Source organism: Dreissena polymorpha, chromosome 13 (assembly GCF_020536995.1).
Source record: "Dreissena polymorpha isolate Duluth1 chromosome 13, UMN_Dpol_1.0, whole genome shotgun sequence".
NCBI lineage: Eukaryota > Metazoa > Mollusca > Bivalvia > Myida > Dreissenidae > Dreissena > Dreissena polymorpha.
In genome coordinates this window covers 36,565,268-36,588,017 of record NC_068367.1, presented here as the reverse complement: position 1 = coordinate 36,588,017, position 22,750 = coordinate 36,565,268, and the positions used below count along the sequence as shown (strand labels likewise).

General features: G+C 36.6%; 2 protein-coding genes across 3 annotated transcripts in view; both read left to right on the top strand.

Annotated features, from left to right (window-relative positions):
* LOC127854878 (phosphatidylinositol 5-phosphate 4-kinase type-2 alpha-like) overlaps window positions 1-22,744 on the top strand; it is a 131,032-nt gene extending 108,288 nt beyond the window's left edge. The window contains exon 11 of one of the 2 annotated variants that reach the window (XM_052389981.1): window positions 18,503-22,744. The gene's annotated coding sequence lies outside the window, so the exon portion shown is untranslated. The remainder of the gene's footprint in view (window positions 1-18,502) is intronic. The other variant, XM_052389983.1, reaches the window with a different exon arrangement.
* On the top strand, window positions 1,033-18,585 carry LOC127854586 (phosphatidylinositol 5-phosphate 4-kinase type-2 alpha-like). The gene is made up of 7 exons (XM_052389649.1): window positions 1,033-1,041; window positions 1,451-1,600; window positions 11,082-11,228; window positions 14,160-14,198; window positions 15,156-15,269; window positions 16,944-17,223; window positions 18,193-18,585. Exons 1-7 carry the CDS (start codon window positions 1,033-1,035, stop codon window positions 18,375-18,377), a joined length of 924 nt encoding a protein of 307 aa, XP_052245609.1. The 3' UTR covers window positions 18,378-18,585.
* Window positions 22,745-22,750: the final 6 nt, after the last annotated feature.

Below are 22,750 nucleotides of genomic sequence, written 5' to 3'. Positions count from 1 at the left end.
AGCATTTGTGTTTTTGTTTTAGAACTTATTGGCAATGCAGCCTTCATAATCATGCCTAGCTTTTGTGATTGCCATTTGTCTGTTGTTGGTTTTGCATCCTCCAGGTTTGCCTTATGAAAACTCTTACTCTTTTAGTGCTGAAACCGAATTTTGATGGCCTTTGCAAACAGTTGGGATCCAGATGAGACGACACAGAACGTGACGTCTCATAAGGATCCAAACTGTTTGCTATTCTGATGCTTATTTTAGAAATTCAGCAGACGACATTTTAGCAGACGACAAATTTCACAGCATGCAAAGGGCTAAAGGCTGCATTGATTGCACAATCTGTATGAAACTTGGTCAGAACATTTATTCCATCGATAGAACTGGGTCATGTTGGGTAAAAAAACTAGGTCACTAGGTTAAATAAAAAAAAGCTTGCGATATCTTGAAAGTCAACAAAATAAATGCTAAATCATAATAAAATCTTGTTAAAACATTTGTCCCAATTATAGCACAGTTGATGTCAAACATGGGTCATTTGTTATCGAAAACTAGGGCACTGGGTTTAATAAACTAAAAAGCTTATTAACAATCTAGAGGCCACTTTTTGCCAAATCACCAGAAGACTTGCTCAAAATATTAATTTCGTTCCTTATGATATTATGGATTAAATTATGAAATGGTTCTTAAAACATCACAAAAGCTGATAAGAAGGGCTCAGTTTATTTGGGTATCAGAAAAAAAGTTGAGTGACCTAGGTTAGTTGAAATATCAAGAGGTCCATATTATTGTAATTATTGCAATTATTATGAATAGTTGTGATTTAGACCTTAAGAACTGTGATATGTATGAATTTAATGGCCTAGTAAGTGGAGATTATAATTTAAAGAGTTTTTAAAGAAAACAAATCTCTACTTGAGATATGTCACTTGGTCAAGCTTATCAATTCCTTAGAGGTCAATTCTGTTTGAGCAAGCTTCATGAACTGGCTCTGAACATTTAATTGATTTCTGGGACAAGTCAGATATGGTTTCTATCCATTGAAACATGGCCATCGTAACGTCAGTGTTCCTTTTTTTGTAAATTATAAGTATAACTATTTAAAAACTCTAGCTGTTACTTTTGTATATGCTGCCAGCTTTACTGCTAGTTGTTAGGCTAGTTTTTGTCATAAGGCTATGTGAAACCTTGTGAACCTTACTTGCCCAAGTAGCCTCCATGTTCTATTTTTAGAACTCACCTCTGTGTTCTATTTTAAGAACTCATTATATGTTCTATTTTTACAACTCATTACCCAAGCAGCCTCCATTGCTTATTTTAAGAACTTATTACCTGAACTCTTTACACAAGCAGTCACCATGTTCTTATTTTTAGAACTTATTATCCAAGGAGAACTCATCCAAGCAGCCTCCATGTTCTATTTTAAGAACTCATTACCCAAGAAGCCTCTGTGTTCTATTTTTAGAACTCATTGACCAAACAGCCACAGGGTATGGACTCACCAGGGCGCAGTGGGGCCCGCATGCTACTGTCTCATGACAAACGGTACTTCATCAAAACTCTAGTCAGTGAGGAAGTTGAACAGATGCACCACCTTCTCAAGCAATATCATCAGGTGAGAAACATTTACTTGGCATTAACTTCTCAGATGCTCATTTAAACATATTTTAAGTGCATTAGAAAATCCAATTTATGAAATACTTTTCTTAATAGATTTTAGTTTTAAAGGCTTCATTTGCAACCACAAGATACTGATAAGCAGCAAACAGCATAAAACATGAACAACCTGGGAGATACATGTTCTCGCAGGCTGTTCTGGTTATATGCTGGTTTTATAAAGCAACTTTCACTTTGCTTCTGAGCAACGAAGTGTTAAGCATGTGCCCAGCTTTTGCATCAAATAATTTGAAGTGGCTGGTAAAAAAAGGATTCTTTTCTATGTGAAGAATATGCTTAACATTCTTATGGATTCTTTTATATGAGAAAGGTTGTAATGGAAAATAATAATTTCTGACTGCAATAATGAAATTTCATGAAGTTTTGTAAAAAAAAAGAAATTGATGTCACTAGGTCCAAGGTCAAGGTCACTGTCACAATAAGTGTAATAATTGTTTCAGATCAATGTTTGTCAATGAATTGACCGATTGGTTTGATACTTCACATGTGCATTGGCCTAAGACAGCAGGGGTGTGATTTTTCCGCGGATTTCCGCGGATCGGGTTGTCCCAGGGGTCACTTTTGAGATTCGCGTAAATTCGTTTTAAAAAATGTGGGAGAGAGGGGGCTACCACCCATTCCGCGGGCGTATTTCATAAGCGGCCCGAAATATCCGCGGCTTGCGAGATCTCTCCGCATTTTACACGTGTATATTCTGAATAAGCATTTTTAAAACGAGCGATATAATTGACTATCGTTTCCCAATCTTCCAATTAAAATCGTTTTCTTAAAATGTGTTTGGTATTTCTTAGCTGATTCGTTTGCAAATGGCGCCGTTGTGAAGCGAAAATAAAGATTATTGAAATGACAAATAGCAATCGAATAAAAGACTGACATCACCTAGTCTGATAGGAATAATGAAATGTGTTTGTCAACGAAAAAGACTACGTTTTAGATACAAGAAACAGATATTTTGTTAAGAAATGTGCTCAGTGAATTTGTGTCACGGAAACCAGTGTTTGCTAATTGGAGTTTAGTCTACTCGCGAAGTAAAACAATTCTTAAGAATATCGTTCGAACATTGAAATAGACAAACAGGCATGCCGACAAACATGATTTGATTTATATGTTAGTGGGTCTGTGTATAATCAGATTCATATGCATATTCTGCTTTATTATGTTTGTTACGCTGTTCAGTTAACTCAAATAGCATTGAACTGAGTGAACTGAAGATGTGAAATGCAAGATATTGAAAGGTAAACAAATTAAATATATTAATTTAACTCAGTTTAATACATCATTCACACAAGAAGAACACTCAAGTGTGTTTGTTTATATTAAGTCCATTAACTGTAATTCAATACATTGAAACACTGCTGCTCGTGAGCACAATAAAAACTGACTACTGTGTACTTTGCATCCTCAGTATGTTAAATGTGAAGTTTAACAGGTTTATAAAGAAATATTGTTATGAAGTTCAAGAAGTTGTTTATTTTAATGTCTGTTTTAAGGTTTGTCATTGCGTTATGCGCGCCATTCGCGTAGTCAAAATCAGTCGACAGAATTTTCCTCCCCTCTGACTTTGCCTCAATCACACCCATGGACAGTAGATGACCCCTATTGAAATTAGGCTTACTAGGTCAAAGGTCAAGGTCACTGTCATAATAAGTGTGAAAATAGTTTCCGATCAATAACTCGTCAACAAATTGAACGATTGGCTTGATACTTAGCATGTGCATTGGCCTTGGACAGTAGATAACCATATTGAAAATAGGGTCATTAGGTCAAAGGTCACTGTCACAATAAGCGTGACAATCGTTTCCGATCAATAATTTGTCAACAAATTGACAGATTGGCTAGATACTTCAAATGTGCATTGGCCTTGGACAGTAAAAGACCCCTGTTGAAATTGGGGTCACTAGTTTAAAGGTAAAGGTCACTGTGACATTAAGTATTTAATTGGTCATCAAAGGATTGAGTAATGGCTGTCAAGGCCCTATTTGGGGAGGGGGGGCATCTATCTCTGACCGCGGAGCTCTTGTTATGGGCAAGTTTTTTGTGAAGCATATTTAATATCTTATAAATTTATCAAGTTTCTGAACGTATTTGAATATACAGGTAAGCTTTCCTGTGCACAAAGAAATAGATGGTAAGCTGTTGTGGTCAGTTACCGGTCCTTGTGCGAAATGTGCGAAGTTTTTTCTTAATTAAGAAATATCAGTAGGTATGATATAAAGGCTGTAATTTTATTAGCTCGGCTGTTTTCGGAGAAGTCCGCGTTGTGCTTAAAACTTTACATTTTGTTAAGGTTTTGAACATTGGCTCTTAAATCGAAGTGCTTCAACCTACAACTTCTAAACTTTACATGTAGCTGCACCTTGATGAGTTCTACATGCCACACCCATTTTTGGGTCACTAGGTCAAAGGTCAAGGTCACTGTGACCTCTAAAAAAATTTTTTTTAAATCTGACAAGCTTTCATTTATTAAAAACTGCACTTGCAGCCGAGCTTGGCACCCGTTATGAGGTGCTCTTGTTTTAGAATTTAGTAATTGTTATACACACCCTTAAACATAAAGTGGTATATATAAATCTATATAATATTATCTATATAATCATATGTCAGTTTGTCTGGAGTTCAGTCAGTCCGTTCATACTAGGCATAAAGTTGGCGTCAGGCATTCTCATACAATTTTCAATGTATATCATTTAACCCTTTCCCACTCAGAAGCAAATTGAAATTGGCTAAGTGCAAACAGCATAAAACCAGAACAGCCTTGCAGTCTGTTCAGGTTTAATGCTGTTTGCTGCCCATCAGTATCTAAGGGTTGGAAATGAACTTGAAACTTGAATTTAATAAGAAAGGTATTTTATTAAATGTACTAGGTTATTTTTTCTAATGACAGTAGATTGTAAGCAGAAATATACATATCTCAAACTACAGCATCCAGATGTGTAACTTTTGGTATTTAACATTTTATATTGCCCCTGTACTTAGTTTCATCCAATCATTACCCCTGGGTTATAACTGGCCAAAAGCCGTTGGGATCAAATTATTTACATAGACTTACATGGTAACATAACCTTAAAGAAATCATTCCGCTAAAACCACAAGACCTAAAGGTTTATATTACAATTTGGTATGTAGCATTCTATTGTTGTTCTCAACAAACTTGTTCAAAACATGTCCAAGGGGTAAAGCAATGGCCATGCACCATGATACAATTTTTCATTGGTACAATTGTTATTACTGCTGTGCGGAGTTGGTGTTTATTCATCCCCACTGTGTTTGTATACCCCCACAAACGAAGTTAAGGGGGGTATATAGGAGTGAGCTTTTCGGTCAGTTGGTCTGTCTGTCGGTCCGTATTTAGTGTCTGCTCTCTAATTCAAGTTGTTTTCATCCGATCTTCACCAAACTTGGTCAGATGATGTATCTAGATGATGTCTAGGTCAAGTTCGAATATGGGTCATGCTGGGTCAAAAACTAGGTCACATGGTCACTGAGTGCGTTTTAAACATGAGCATGGTGTCCGCTCTCTAATTCAAGTAGTTTTCATCACAGCTTCACCAAACTTGATCAGAAGTTGTATCTAGATGATGTCTAGGCCAAGTTCGAACATGGGTCATGGCAGGTCAAAAACCAGGTCACTGAGTCACTTAGTGCGTTTTAAACATTGAGCATGGTGTCCGCTGTTTTTGGTGAAGACAACATGCAAACTATTCTGTGTCAATGCGACATGTGGGGGTATTCGTCACGTCTGTGACAAAGCCCTAGTTGTTGTTGTTGTGCCAGGCTCCACTTTCCCGTCTTCAGTGTGCTTTGGAGTGTAAAATGTAAAAATCTCAACCAATATTAAGTTAACATCTGAGTTGCTCTACGTTTCACTGATGTAAAGAAGTATTTTCTTGGCTTGTATTTAATTTCAAAATCTGACTCTGAAAAAAAAGTCTTGCTAGAACCCAGAAATTGTTTATCCATCCACAGAATTGAAATGTATGCATGTACATTATTTACCAAGAACTTAACCATTTGAGTTGTGATGGGAATCCCTTTATGTGATACATCACCCAGTGTGGTGTCAATCATATGTCATAAACGTGAACCAAAGCTGGCTAATTGGCTCGCTACATGTCGTTGTTCTCTTAAAATGCAGTCTGCACAACGGATTTTATCAGATATAAAGATTCCTATTTGAAGAATTGGAAGAGAATACCTTTAATATTGACCCAGTTCTGTCTGACTTCCTCACTTCATACATCAGTTTAAGGTATTCAGTGTTTTTTCACCAGTTTAGGAATAGGGGCCAGAGCACTTTGGACTGGAAAAAATCACATTGATTTGACTAAAATTTGGAAATTGTTGTGTTTTTTTTGCTACCAAATACTTTAAAATCTGAATAAGGAAATGAACTAAAAATTGCAATTAATAAAAAAAAAAATTTTTTGTTTAAACAATATTTAATCTTTGGCAGTCATATAGGACAACAATAAACTTTAAGTCCGCAAGATTTTGCAGTGATCCATTGTGTCAATATTATGATTCAACAATCCCATCTGCTAAAAGTACTTTATAATTGTATTTCTCTTATCTTTTGAAACTTCTATTGGTATCTTTTTACAAACAATTTTTAAAGTCGCAATATGAAGTTCCATAAACATTAACAACAAATTCTCTCACAAAATTTAAACCCTGAATTAGATCAGGATTCAGTTAATGATGAGAACCATAAATGTGTTGTGATTAAAGAGTATTAGGCACCAAGCAAATTAAAAGACATTGACTTGAAATAGTCTCAAACATAAACGCGTTCCCTCTCAAAAGCAGAGTGAAAATGGATATGTGCAAACTCGCAGATTACTCGCAGTCTGTTCAGGTTTTATGCTGTTTGCTGCTCATCAGTATCTTAGGGTTGGAAATAAATCCTTTAAAGCTTGAATCTAGTAAAAAAAGGTCTTTAATGTGCCTCCGTAGCTCAGTGGATAAGGCGCTTGCGTTAAAATCCAGAGGTCCCGGGTTCGATCCCGGGCCGAAGCACATACATGCCAGTCATGTTTCAGCGGAATGCTGACTGACAAATAAAGGCTAAGCCCGGAATTAAGACGTTATATTAAAAAAAAAGGTCTTTAATTATATTTAACTTTATAAGGGACCATACAAGCGTCAAAAGATGTATCTAAGTGGTTAAGGGATAACACAACAAAAATGTATCAGTTTGCACATATTTTAGATGTTATCCATTTATGCCTAGGGTCTAGAAAAAAGGCCTTGGCAAACAGCGTAGACCCAGATGAGATGCCGCATAATGCGGTGTCTTATCAGGGTCTGCGCTGTTTGCTTAAAGGAATTTCTGTAAGAAATATTCTAAATATGGAAAAAAATATACCAGACATCCCTAATTTTGGTAATAAATTGATCCAATTTAGAAGGATGGGAGAGTCCACCAGGCATAAATGGGTTAATCGTGCCTCGTTCACAATAATGCTCATTACTTGGCACATTCTGAGACTACAACAGCCAGCAAAGCGTGTCATTGCTGGTAATTGCGGGTTATTACGTGTAATTGTGTTTGCTGCTCTGTTGCAAAAAACCTGAGGCAAGTCTTGTGATCAATTATTGATGAATGCTGAATCAATTTGGATAACAAATGGGATGCTGTTAACACCAGTTGTATCAAGTTTCTTCATTTTGTCAGTATGCTGGGAAGACGTTAGCTAGTATAACCTGTTTATTGTGCCTTTCTAAGTACACATGTAACGGTATTCATTGTTGATTTCCTTTAGTCTGTCTTGATATAAATATGTTATGTGGTATTGATCCATTATGGTGAAGTCAACAGTGTTATTATACCCCCATAAACAAAGTTTAGGGGGGTATATAGTAGTGAGCTTGTCTGTCTGTCTGTCGGTCGGTCGGTCCGTATTAAGTGTCTGCTCTCTAATTCAAGTTGTTTTCATCTGATCTTCACCAAACTTGGTCAGATGTTGTATCTAGATGATGTCTAGGTCAAGTTCGAATATGGGTCATGCCAGGTCATAAACTAGGTCATGGGGTCACTTAGTGCGTTTTAAACATTGAGCATGGTGTCTGCTCTTTATTTCAAGTTAGTTTTCATCCCATCTTCACCAATCTTGGTCAGCAGTTGTATCTAGATGATGTCTAGGTCACATTCGAATATTGGTCATGCCGGGTCATAAACTAGGTCACGGGGTCACTTAGTGTGTTTTAACATTGAGCATGGTGTCTGCTCTCTAATTCAAATAGTTTTCATCACAGCTTCACCAAACTTGGTCAGAAGTTGTATCCAGATGTTGTCTAGGTCAAGTTTGAATATGGGTCATGCCGGGTCATAAACAAGGTCATGGGGTCACTTAGTGTGTTTTAAACATTTAGCATGGTGTCCGCTCTCTAATTCAAGTAGTTTTTATCCCATCTTATTCAAACTTGCTCAAAAGTTGTATCTAGAGGATGTGTAGGTCAAGTTCGAATATGGGTCATGCCGGGTCATAAACTACGTCACGGGGTCACTTAGTGCGTTTTAAACATTGAGCATCAGGTGTCCGCTCACTAATTCAAGAAGTTTTCATCACAGCTTCACCAAACTTTGTCAGAAGTTGTATCTAGATGATGTGTAGGTTAAGTTTGAACATGGGCCATGCTGTTTCACAAACTAGGTCAAGGGGTCACTTAGTGCGTTTTAAACATTGAGCATGGCGTCTGCTTTTTTTTAAGACAACATGCAAAATATTCTGTGTCAATGCGGCATGTGGGGGTATTCGTAACGTCTGTGACAAAGCTCTAGTTTTGTTTGTTCAAAATCTGGTCCGGTATAAGGCCCTATTCCCAAAGAAAGTATATATTTTCCCCAAAAGGGACATCAGAATATCTGATTGAAGGTTTAAAACAGACAAAAAACTTTTTTAGATCTCTACATTTAGTTCATCTCTTATACATCTCTAATATTAAATATATTTTATTTTCAATTTTGAAGCATTTGTTAGCAAAACAACAGAAATATTTTCCCAATTGTGGTCAAAACACCGCAATTTTTCCCAATCCAAAGGGAAATGGGCCCTGCATTCCCAAAATGGTGAATAAAACACTGGTCAATTTACCAGTATTTTTTATTGAAGATGAATGCAACTTTTAACCCAACCAGTTCTACCATTTTTAAGTGTTTTACAATTCATGTCTGTGCAATCATAATAGTTGATTTGGCATTTTATGATAAACATTTAATTTTGAAGAAAATAAATGCTGAATTATTTCACTTCCAAATGATGTTTCTTGATTATTAGAAGTGTTCAAGCGTAAGAAGACTTGTTTAAGTGGTTACACTTCAGTTTTATACAAGATGGTTGTATGTAACCTTTCTGTTAAAAAAATTGAATTGCAATACCAGCAATTGCTTTCCCATGCCTACTTGTGTACATTTTTTAACCAGGTTTTTAACCAGGTTTTCCGAAGGAAAAAAACTGGTTATTAGATTGACGAATGCGGGCGGGCTGGCTGGCTGGCTGGCGGGCTGGCTGGCGGGCTGGCGGAACAAGCTTGTCCGGGCCATAACTATGTCGTTCATTGTCAGATTTTAAAATCATTTGGCACATTTGTTCACCATCATTGGACGGTGTGTCGCGCGAAATAATTACGTCGATATCTCCAAGGTCAAGGTCACACTTTGAGTTCAAAGGTCAAAAATGGCCATAAATGAGCTTGTCCGAGCCATAACTATGTCGTTTATTGTCAGATTTTAAAATCATTTGGCACATTTGTTCACCATCATTGGACGGTGTGTCGCGCGAAATAATTACGTCGATATCTCCAAGGTCAAGGTCACACTTTGAGTTCAAAGGTCAAAAATGGCCATAAATGTCCCTTGAGATATAACCTTCATATTTGGTATGCATGTGTATATGGACAAGGCCTTTCCATACACACAACAATTTTGACCCCTGTGACCTTGACCTTGAACTCTTGCAACATCAGCATGATGTTGTCTGTTACATTTAGGCCTTGGCACAGAGTTATGAAAATTGTTTTGTAAGTTCACTATATATGCAATATTCCCAGTTATTGACCCTCCGGATGGCTGGGAGTTGCAACAGATAACGTTGTTTTTTTCCATGAAACTCGCCACCTGTACTCCAGGCGGCATTTTTAGCTCACCTGATTGCTCAGGTGAGCTTTTGTGACTGGTCTTTGTCCGTCGTCTGTCTGTCCGTCCGTCCACATTTGTTCGTAAACATTCTAGAGGCCACATTTATTGTCCGATCTTCATGAAACTTGGTCAGAAGCTTTGTCCCAATGAAATCTCGGTCGAGTTTGAAAATGGGTCGTGCCGGGTCAAAAACTAGGTCACTTGGTCAAAAAAAGGAAAAGATTTGTAAACACTGTAGAAGTCACATTTCTTGCCCAATATTCATGTAACTTTGTCAAAATGTTTGTCTTAATGATATGTTGGTTGAGTTCAAAAGTGGTTCCGGTCCGTTGAAAAGCATGGCCGCCAGTGGGCGGGGCAGTTTTCCTTATTTGGCTATAGAGAAACCTTGTAAACACTCTAGAAGTCACAAGTTTTGCCCAATCATCATGAAAGTTGGTCAAAATATTGGTTTGATTGATTTCTCGGACCAGTTCGAAAATGATCCATATCGGTGAAAAACATGGCCGCCAGTGGTGGGGCATTTTTCTCTATATCTATATAGTGAAAACATGTGAACACTCTAGAAGTCACATTTTTGGCCCAATTTTCATGAAATTTGGTCAGAACATTTGTTTCCTTTATTATAATGAAAGTTGAGTTCAAAAATGGTTCCGGTCAGTTGAATAACATGGCTGCCGGGGAGGGGGGGTTGTTGTCTTAAATTTATACAAAGTAAAAAAAGCTTGTGAACACTCTAGAAGTCACATTTTTTGCCCAATCATCATGAAACTTGGTGAAAAGATTGGATTTATATATATCACATACCCGGTAATTAATGCCATAATTTTTACCCTTAGATTGTCCAAATTTTCAGTATATTATACAAAATCCTTGTAAACACTCTAGAGGTCACAATTTTGTTTTAGATTTTATGAATCTTGGTCATAATATTTATTTTTGTAAGCAAAGTTTGATGTTTGGTAAGGGGGGGCAACTCAAAATATAGGTCACCAGGTCAAATCTTACAAAAACAAAAACACTCCATATGCCAGAGTTTTGGTTCAATAATGATGAAACTTGACCAGGATGTTTGTCTGGAAAATATCTCTATGTCAAGTTTGACGTTTGGTAAAGATTGAATGAACCGACTCCTCTCAGGTGAGCGAACTAGGGCCATCTTGGCCCTCTTGTTATGTACTCATAAAAGCTCAAAGCATTAAATCATAACAAATGATATTTTAGGGAATTTCTTTGAATAACATGAAATGCAGCTAAATACTATTGTGTTTGATTCTCGCAGCACATCGTGGAGTGTCACGCTAACACGATGTTGCCCCACTACCTGGGGATGTACCGGATCACGGTGAATGACGTGGAGACGTACCTATGCGTGATGAGAAACGTGTTCAGCCCACGACTACCCATACACAAGAAATATGATCTGAAGGTGTGTGGCGTGTCACGATGTTTTTCCAGGGCTCCTATTCACCAACTGATTCTTACGACTTCTCAATTTCAAAAAATACAGAATATTCTTAAAACTGTTATAAATTTAAACTCCTTGGAAATTAGGTCTTAGTTAGAACCTTAAATTGAATAATTCTTTGTTAAGAATTATATGTTTAGGAGACAAGCTTGTATTTACCAACTTATTTTCATACTTAAGAAGGATGAAGAATAGATTTAACACCAAGAAAAATACATCCAGCGTTTAAATATATACGGGATTCTACTGGTCATTATGTCTTTAACAGAATGTTCTACATGAAGAATGATGTAGATAGAGGCAGTTAATGCAAAGTTTGAATTAATATTTTAAGCAACTCTTGAAAATTCCACTTTTAATAATTTTCTTTATTCTTGAACAAAAGTCTAAGTCTAAGAATTGTTTGGTGAATATGGGCCCAGGGCTTTCCTTTTACTCTCAGCTTGACCCTTCTTAGACTAGCAGACATTTAAAGAAAGTTCAACACTTTCTACATTAGGCCACTCCTTTTTAGCTCATCTATTTTTCTGCAATATTGAAGCTAGCAATTTTATATTTGAAATGCATGTGTATCTCAAGGAGCTGCACATTTTGAGTGGTGAAGGGTCAAGGTCATCCTTTAAGGTCAAACGTCATATAGTGGGACATTGTGTTTCACAAACACATCTTGTTTATTCTTGAAATAAAGTCTAAGTCTAAGAATTGTTTGGTGAGTACTGGCCCAGGGCTTTCCTTTTACTCTCAGCTTGACCCTTTGACTAGCAGACATTAAAAGAAAATTCAACTCTTTCTACAAGATAAGAGTCAAAATGAACAATTAACAGAAAATAATGAAATCTGGCGGACTCTCAGAGATGTGAACTTATGTGTCTGTTTAAACTTTTCAATTTGCAGAAAATCGTTAAAGACAATGTCCAGGGGTGAAATTATGAATTGAATTTTACACACCAATTACCTCTTTAGTTTTACAAATGTATATTTAAAGGGGCTTGTTCATAGTTTGTACATCTTTTGTACATTATGTGAAAATGTGCTTGCAATATATATCTATCCAGTGCCTTCCCCAGGAATTTGTTCATGCGCTCCGGGGCCGACCGGGGGTGGGTTCACCCCTCCCGACGTTGATTTTTTTTTATTTAACGTGTCAATTCACGTTCTGTGGTGCGTTATAACTCAAAGAAAAACAGCGTCAAAAGACGTCATTTGGTGCGCTATGACTCTTCCAAAAAATCCCCCAGTCATTAAAAAATATATATTTTTTTATATTGTTTAATTGTTTAAAACTTTTCCGCAAAAAATATATATTTTTTTATATTGTTTAATTGTTTTAAAACTTTTCCGCACAGATAGTAAAATCCCGACTCGAACGATTCCCCAATACATCCGTTTCAACCCGACACTATTACTGTATACTTACTATTTTTCAAGTTTCTTTTTATTACCCGATAATCCCGTTTATTCCGTTTTTATCAATCTCTTTCTGGTAAATATTTACGATAAGAGCTTTCAGTTATTTCTTTAACACAAACCTTGCCATTTTTTAATGACTATTTATAGATTTGATGAAATATTGCCTCTGAATATGCGTCTATCCCCTGACCTGTTGTGTGCTTGTTAAAACGCTCAATACACGCCATTTGTATGCAATAGACGCGACGTTGTACATGCTGCATAATTTTCGCGCTCTTTTTAATTGAGAAAAAGATTCGACACAGAATAAATTTGCACTGCTAATTTGAAGCAAAAATATTTAACGTTGCGGTAACATTTACATTCGGAAGTGTGTTTCGGATTAAAAACGCGTTAACATCGACTTACGGTAATGGGTTTCGGATTACACATTTAATTATTCCCATTTGAGATTTCAACAAATATTAGCCGTTGCGTTATAAATTCAACGATAATTTGTTTACACACTTTACATGTCGAATAAATGTTTTGACGGAATTCTGCCGGTTGCCATCATCAGTCTTCTAACTATCGATTATCGGACGAAACATTTACAAGTGTGCGTAATTAATTCAACGAAAATTTGTTAAAGCGCATTACGTGTCGAATAAATGTCAGAAAAACATGGTGAATCAGTTCTATAAATGGACATGTTGAAATATACATGTACTGGAATTAAATAAATTGTTAACACATAATTGTAACCGGGAGTCATTTGCACAACTTACTCGCTATAATAATTAATTGTTTACGACTTGCAATTAATTTCTCGTTTTAATTATGAGTCATAGGTAACACTTGTTTACAGTAAAAAGGTGTGATGATGATGCCCGAAACCGTCTTTAATGTTCTGTACTGTACTAATTACCGGTTTTATATTACTCAAATGGTACAACTTCTTGCTAATCAAGCTGCGATAAACTCTTACTTCATGCCCAACGTCAATAAAAAATAATGGTCGATAGTTAACCCCGCCCTCATAAGCATTCGCGTAACCGATTGGACGATGAACTTCACAGTTTGACGACTGGAAAGTTACCAGATACATCCTTGTCAGCATTTAAATGACCGTGTAATGTGGCTAGAATAATCGATATGCGCGTCATGCTATTCTTTTATCAGTGGATTATCCATTACCCCATGTGGTGTTTATCGCGATTACTTGTGAAAGTAGGTACCGAGTGCTCTTTTAAAACAGGGAATATTGATACACTGATAGGGAAACCTTGATTTTTTTGGACAATCTCCACTTTCTTTTACTGAAGAATACACTGATCGGAAAATTTCAAGCGCCCCGGGGACTCTGGTTTCGAAATTCAAGAGCCCCGGCAAGGGGCACTTAAATGGCCTGGGGAAGACCCTGCTATCTGAGTGTCTTCTGTGTACATGTATCTACAACATATTATTGACACAAACATTGAATTCTTTATGTTTTTGTTACAGGGCTCGACTGTTGACCGATGTGCCAGTGACAAGGAAAAGGTATTATTAGAGAAAAAATCGCAATATTTGTTTTCCTGATGTTTGCCATAATGTGAAACCTTTGATCTCTTATACCCAAACATTTTTCTATACCACTTTTACAAATACTTATTCAGGAAAACATTCATTAAATGAGCAATAAGAATGGTCTGATATTTATTCTCCTTAGAAAAATAATATATTTTTTAAGCGCAAGGGATATGACTTTTTTGTATAAAATGCTTGGCAAAAGTATTGGGAAAAATACTCAACCATATAAGTCACAAGTGTTACTCTTATCAGTGATGTGGTTTTGTAGTTGATTTTCTTCTTGTTAACACCAAGGTAGGTTTGCAAATTGTTTTTACATTTCAAGATCCATGTAAAAGTCAAGAATTTGGGTGAAGATAGTTTTGCCAATAGTTGATAGCAGTTGCGACAGGCTAAGCAAGGACGACAATTTCCGCTTTTTTTTGGGGTATTTTTTGTCTGCAAGAAGACTATTGTTATTAAAAATCTGTTTTAGGTGGAAAATATAGTCCATCATTGCTCCAGCTAGGATTTGGAAAGGGCATGGGGGACTTTTTTTGTCAAAAGGGCACCTTCGACTAGTATTTTTTGTCAAAAGTGCTCTTTTGAGCGCGTGGGTGTTTCTGAAATGCTTCCTGTTGCATGTTAATTTACATGTTTTTAATAATTTTTAGAATATATTATTCCCATTATTTTTAAACCATTTAAATATAATGTCTATAATGAGGAATAAATTAATCCCAATCTAATAAGAGATTTATTAATTATCATATGCACAAAAAAAAAGGGTAGGGGGCCCTGGGAAGGGAAGGGCAGAGGTTCCGAAGGGCAGGGCGGGGCGTCCTTCAATTTAGGCCTAGCTGGAGCACTGGTCCATGATTAGCCTATGTGCACTGCATTGAGCCCAGTTTTCCCAGAGCCTGGCTCATAAACCTCTTTCTTCTATAGGCAAAGGAGTTGCCCACCTTCAAGGACAATGACTTCTTGGAAGATGAGGCTAAAGTTAACATCGGGGCAGAGGAGAAGGCAGAACTGATGAACAAACTGACCCGCGATGTGAACGTAAGTTTCTAGGGGACCTAACTGTGGAGGCCGGAATTTTTAAATTTTGAGAAATATTTGCTCCCTTTTAATGTTAGATACTTTCTAATGGATCTTACTATGGGGGCTTGATTTGTGCACTTGCAGAAGTATTACCTCCCTTTGAATGGGATACTGCTTTCAGAAAGTGATTCAGCTGTCAACCCAAATGTAAATGTCATAAAATGGTATGAAAAAATAGAGAAAAACAAGCAAATTCGTTGAATTGATATCCTCCACCAAAAACAAAGTCAATTCTCTATCCCTTTGCCTTTGGCAGGGGATAAAAAAGCAAAACAATGTCTTTAAAATTTTAATAAGCGAATAAATAGTGTTTGTGATATAGTGAAGAATCTTTCTTGACAATAAAGTATTTAATCTTTTGATGATGGGAGCTTCAAAAGAAATGATCTTTCTTTATTACAAGGTCATCCTTTTAGGTCTAAGGTCAAAAATACAAATCCAAGGGAAGTAATAAGCTTTAAAGGGAGATAATTATTCAGTATTGAATATAGCAACTTGATATTTGGCATGCATGTGTATCTCGTGGAGCTGCATATTTCGAGTGGTGAATCTACAGTCACGGTAGTGGCTTTTAATTATTTGCTACTAAAAATAGAGATTTGTAAGTGACAATTATTTTCAAGGGAAGTAATTTATATAATTATAAATCTCAGATTATATATTTCCTTACCAAGAACGTAAGTTCTTTTCACAGTTACTGTACAGATTTTTTATTTTGATTATTTATAACTCAAATGATTGATTTGGAGGTGTTTTTTTTAGACAAAGGGGAAGACACTGGGTTAAAGGGGAAAATAGAGGGCGAAAGAGACATATTTGGGGAAAAAATAAAAATTGTTTTAATCAATGTCGATAAATCATCTACTCTGATTTCAGGGGTTTTTCACCACTGTCTGCGTCTCCGGAAAATGGAGGCATTCCCAAAGCAAAAAAACGGCCCCCATTCCCAATCAAATTTTGATGAAATTTTTCCAAATTACAATAAAGAAGTTTTCTGTCAAAATCATTAAAAAACGTTAACAAACACAAATGAAATTTAGAGTGACTTCCCTTTATGCATTACGTTATATAGCATGCCCTTAACGACTCAGATGTAAGCACGTTTAGTTTGAGAATTATTTTACCAACATTGAGAGCGATAAAGTGCGAAATGTTCCGCATGACTGCAAAAATTAACAGGAACTGCAAACTACACATTCTAATCCAACTCCGTAGACGCTTATTTCTATACCTGCCCAATGATAAATAGAAATTTTTATTTCAAAGCGGTGCAGTTGGGGGTATTGTGTTTCTGACGAACACATCTCTTGTTCTGTTTTCTTGGCAATCCTGTAATTAACTGACTACATCCTGCACTTAATAGGCCACATATTTTGTGTTCAAGTTTTTGACCAGCCTGCACTTAATTTTTGCTTTGATAACATTTTACTTAATGTTTTAAAAAAATGCTTGGAAAGTTGGCAATTTTAAAATGGGACTCTATGGGAACTGGAATGAGTGTACTCTTTTCTTTTGTTGTTCTTGGCCAGCCTGCACTTTAATGGATTTTATCTTTTCTATTTAAGTTGATGGTCAGCCATAAATTAATGGATAGCATCTTTTCTACTGAATGCACTATATTTTCTGTTACAGTTCTTGGCCAGTCTGCACCTAATGGACTACAGTCTGATCGTGGGCATCCACGACTGCGACAGGATCGAGCCCGAGGGCTCGGACATCAATGCCCAGAATAGCGAGTCTGATGGGGAGCCTGTGAGTGGGGAAGACGAGAACGGGCTCGAGGAACAGGTGCCAGACATCGGCGGGTTCGCACCCACACCGCCCGACAGCCCACAACCGTACGGGCCTGTGCCGGCATTCAACGGGGACATAGATCCGAACATTGAGAAGTTCGGAGTGAAGAGTTTGGAAGGTAGGTCAGCGATTGTTTTTCGTTAGAATTTTGGGCCATTATAGAACTTGTTCCGAAGGAAAATAAGTATGTATTTTTTGCAATTGGACCTAACCATTTCTTATTGAAGGTTTCAACAACAACAATAATCAATTAATTTTAGCATTGAGTTCATCTCCCGTTCAGCTGTATAAGTTAAACAGTATAAACTCTTAAATTTCACCTCAGAGATATTGGTCCTTCTATATCTATATGACCGGTTTCAGTCTGTAAAATGCGATAGAGAAACCTAAGAGTATATGGACCGGTCACTATTTATTTGTATATGGACCATTTGGGGCTACACACCACTAAATGTGCACTGTGTTGAAGCGTTTTATTAAACAGCATTGACACTATTTCAGCTTTAACAAGAGTAAAAAAACAACAACTTAATTTAGAAAAAATGAAACGCTTAGCTCAATTCCAACGTTAATGCTATGTTTATAACATACCTGTGTCCATAGATACATGATGAACTCTGGCATTGATCTCTTTGATAAACCACAGGCCTTGGTTGTCAGTGATGTCTGACTTGGTCATTTTTGATTGTCCACAGACCCCCCCCCCCCCCTCTCCCCCTCCGGTTGTATTGGACAAAATCCAAGGGAAGTAATAAGCTTTAAAGGGAGATGATTTCTATACCTGCCAAATGATAAATATAAATTTTATTTCAAAGCGGCTTAGACAGGGGCATTGTGTTTCTGACGAACACATCTCTTGTTTGATATTTGTATTAACTCATGAACATACAAGTTTTAACCCATTTTCAAATGAAATAATATTTGTAATTGTTACCATTCTCTTGCCTTCACTTCTCTTGAAAAAAATCCATTTAAATAATATTTGGCACGGTAACTATTATTTTATCTTCTTTTCTCTTAAAATAAGGAATGCATGCCTTTTCCATTGAAATAATATTTTGAACGGCAACTATTTTTACTTTTAAAGGAGGACCAAAGAAGGAGATTTACTTCCTTGCACTTATAGACATTCTGACACGGTATGGAATGAAAAAGCGCACAGCTCTTGCCGCAAAGACGATGAAACATGGCGTTGGGGCGGAGATATCCACCGTTCATCCCGATCAATATGCAAAACGGTTCCTTGAATTTATCGACAAGTGTATAGCGTGACAGTCGAAGCAGTCAAAGTGATATTTGTTTGTTAAGTGTTAACGTTTTTACATGTTACAGGGGTGAGATTTCTCCTCCTTTAAGCTGTCAGCTCCATAACAATGTAAAAATGATTTTACAAATAGGTATTAACAATGCTGGATCTAAATACAAATGAAGAGTTTAGTTAAAACCTGTAAGAGTGGTAGGGAATTTTTCTCCGTTGAGGTGGTTCTTAAATCACAACACTGTTAGAAGTTTGTTTACAAGAGGGACAGAAACTAAGTTGTGTACGGTAGGTTGCCGAGACGGGTAACTATCCTTAGTACATTGGTTGACTGGGCAAAAAAAAAGGAGCCCAGACCGGTAACTATCCTTACATTGGTTGACCGGGCAGAGAAAAAGGAGCCCAGACGAGTAACTATCCTTAGTACATTGGTTGACCGGGCAAAGAAAAAGGAGCCAAGGACCAAGTACATGTCGTAATTATCTTATGCTTAAATTGAAGAAAATCAAATCAAACAACAATATAATATTTCTGCCACGACTCAATTTATAATGCTCTTTCATGAGCCTAGATGTTCATTCTTTAAAACACATAAAGTTATCAGCAGTGGAGGAAATGGTTCAAGCTTTAAGGGAAAGCTGGTTGCCCTGTCGCACAAACAACTTTTGAAATGAACTTGCCTAGGCCTCAAGTTCAAGTTTTTTTAGCTCACCTGAGCACAACGTGCTCATGGTGAGCTTTTGGGATCGCCTGTCGTCCGTCGTGCGTCGTCAATATTTTGCCTTGTGAACACTATAGAGGCCACATTTTTTTGTCTGATCTTCATGAAACTTGGTCAGAACATTTGTCCCAATGATAACTCGACCGAGTTCGAAACTGGGTCATGCTAGGTCAAAAACTAGGTCACTAGTTAAAAAAAAACCTTGTGAACAATGTAGAAGTCACATTTGATGCCCAATCTTCATGTAATTTGTCAAAATGTTTGTCTTAATGATATGTTGATTGAGTTCAAAAATGGTTTCGGTCAATTGAAAAACATGGCTGCCAGGGGGCGGGGCAGTATTCCTTATGTGAATCTTCATGAAATTTAAGTCAAAACTTTGGTTTCATTGATATCTCGGACAAATTCGAAAATGGTCCAGATCGGTGAAAAAACATGGCCGCCAGGGGGCGGGGCAGTTTTCTCTATAAGTATATAGTGAAAAACATGTGAACACTCTAGAAGACACATTTTTTGTCCAATCTTCATGAAATTGGTTCAAAACATTTGTTTCCTGGATACGACGGTTGAGATCGAAAATGGTTCAGATCGGTAAAAAAAACATGGCCGCCAGGGGGGGGGGGGGGGGTCATATTCCTTATATTTATAGAGTAAAAAAAGTTTGTGAACACTCTAGAAGCCATATTTTTTGCCTAATCATCTTGAAATTTTGTCTAAACATTGATTTTATAGATATCTCGGACGAGTTCGAAAATGGTCATGATCGGTGGAAAAACATGACTGCCAGGGGTAGGGGAAGTTTTCTCTATATGTATATAGTGAAAACATGTGAACAGTCTAGAAGACACATTGTTTGCCCAATCTTCATGAAATTTGGTCAGAAGATTTGTTTCCTGGATACAATGGTTGAGTTTGAAAATGGTTCATATCCATAAAAAAACATGGCCACCAGGGGGGGTCATTTTCCTTATATTTATAAAAAAAAGCTTGTGAACGCTTTAGAAGTCGCATTTTTTGCTTAATCATCATGATATTTGGTCAAAACATTGGTTTTGTGGATATCTCGGACAGGTTTGAAAATGGTTGTGATCATTTGAAAAACATGGCCGCCAGGGGGTGAGGCAGTTTTCTCTATATGTATACAGTTTACATGTGAACAGTCTAGAAGACACATTTTTTGCACAATCTTCATGAAATTTGGTCAGAACATTTGTTTCCTAAATACGACGGTTGAGTTCCAAAATGGTTCGGATCGGTAAAAAAAAACATGGCCGCCAGGGGGGTCTTTTTCCTTATATTTATATGGTAAAAAAGCTTGTGAACACTCTAGGAGTCACATTTTTAGCTAGTTCCTTCGGGTCTCAGGTGAGCGCCTAAGGGACCGTGGCCCTCTTGTTTTATTATTATTATTGTCCCCTACCGGTTTTACCGGAGGGGACTTATGGTTTTCGCTCTTTATGTGCGTCTGTCACACATTTCTGGATCCTGCAATAACTTTAAAAGTTCTTCATATTTTTTCATGAAACTTGAAACATGGATAGATGGCAATATGGACATGATCCACATCATTTCATTTTCTTCCTAAGTCAAAAATTCTGGTTGCTATGGCAACAAATAAAAAAATCTGACAATGGTGGAGCCGGTAGGGGACATATATTGCTTGGCAATAGTCTTGTTATTTTTATGGTAAAAAAATATTACCATGTTTCAAAATATGTACTGAACAATAGCTGTTGTTTTACTGTGTCACATGTTATTGTAAAATTCCAGTATTGAATTGTTTGCTGTCAGCAAAATCTCATTTATTATAAGTTTTATTTCTTAAAAGACTGAACCAATCAATAAGGCAGAGAAAAAGACTCAACCAATCAATAAGATAAGTATTTCACAGTCATAATATAATGCTACAATTATTGAGAATTGTATCAGAATGTTTGTATGTAACTTAATTGTAAACATTTAATTTTGCTTGGTATGAAATTGGTTTGTAACCATTTATTATTATACATGTTCTTGTTGTCAACCATGTAGGGCCCATATTCCCCTAACCCCTTAATAGGGAAAGCAGATAGAAAATCTTTTATATCTTAAAATTCTATAATTGTTTGGCTATTTGTTGTTTAGATGTTTTTATAGAAGCATGTTTTAAAACAAGCACTTAATACAGAAATGATTAATATTTAATCCTTTAGTAAGTAGAAAACATGTTCCTGATATTTTATAGAAAAACATTTTATCTTAAAATACATGGTTTGTTAAGATATCCCTACGGAGTTTTGTGAAAATGGGCCCTAGCAGATATGTTAATCCAAATATTGCTGAGAGAGGGTGAAATCTTATAATCTGAATAATCTGTATGAGAAAAAATCAGTTTAAATCTCTACTCATGAATGATGCACATGTACGTGTACATTTATTATCTTATCGTTACACATTTATGTGCATATATTACTCATTGGTCCAAGGGGTAAAACAGATATATTTTACACTTTGCCTTCATTATACATGTCCTTAGGTGTTGTTAACATGTTTGTCAAGTGTATATATAACATGTCAAAAAGTGAAAGTGTGAAACTCAGCAATTAAAGTGCGCAATACCATATTGATCCAAGGTGTACACTGGAAATATGATACTATTTGCCTTCATTATACAGTTCCATAGATGTTGTAAACATGTTTGTAAAGTATAAACATGTAGTTAACATGTAAAAAAGGGACATTTTGAAACTCAGCAATTAAAATGCACAATAAAAGTTGATTACAATGTAATTCTCACTGTCTCACATTTCACATGCTGTCAATGCTTCCAGTAAAAGTGTTGTTTAATGCTATTCATTGAATTTTTTAGGAGGTAACTGAAGTTATGTATTTCTAATCCTATATGCTGGCAGCTTTGTTTCAATGGATTATAACAACTGGCATTGATTAACTGAAACTTTTACCTGTTTACCATGTTTTAATTGTTTTTGCCTTCAATGAGTTCTTTGACGATTGTTAGGTTGATTCATGCATACTATCCATACTTCTGTGCACGTTGTTCTCGAATAATATGAGCCGCGTTCTGTGGACACTGGGCTTGATGCATGTGCATAAAGTGTCGTCCAATATTAGCCTGTGCAGTCTGCACAGGTTCATCTGGGATGAAACGTTCTGCTTAGACTAGACTATCATTTAGAAGAGACATCCATTTAACAAAAAATTCCATACAAGCGGAAAGTGTTGACCCTGATAAGCCTGTCTGGACTGCACAGGCTAATGTAGGACGACACCACACATGCATTTATCTAAGTTTTCCCAGTATGCAACTCATATCATTATCCTTGAGTTATTTTCATTGTTGGTCAGTATTTGTAATTATTATATGATGGTCAATTTGTTAACCGTTTGCCACTCAGATATGCACTTAGATGCATTTGTAGCCCCTTAAATCAAGTTGAATTTTAGACCTATCTTAACAGATTCAAGTTGTGGAGCCTTCATTTCCAATGCTGATGAGCAGCAAACAGCATAAAACCGGAACAGATTGCAAGTTACTAGCAGGCTGTCTTGTTTTGATGCTGTTCACATACTTTGTTTCTGAGCGGGAGAGGGTTAACATTTCATACTTCACATTTCACCATGCTAGAATACTATGTTATTGGGTTATTTGACAGCGTAGTGTTTAAA

What these genes read in the sequence shown, in the direction of transcription:
- LOC127854586 (XM_052389649.1), top strand. An exon ending in ACAAGAAATATGATCTGAAG is followed by an intron (nt 11,229 to 14,159) that starts GTGTGTGGCGTG and finishes TTTTTGTTACAG; the next exon opens with GGCTCGACTGTTGACCGATG. An exon ending in CGGAGTGAAGAGTTTGGAAG is followed by an intron (nt 17,224 to 18,192) that starts GTAGGTCAGCGA and finishes TTACTTTTAAAG; the next exon opens with GAGGACCAAAGAAGGAGATT.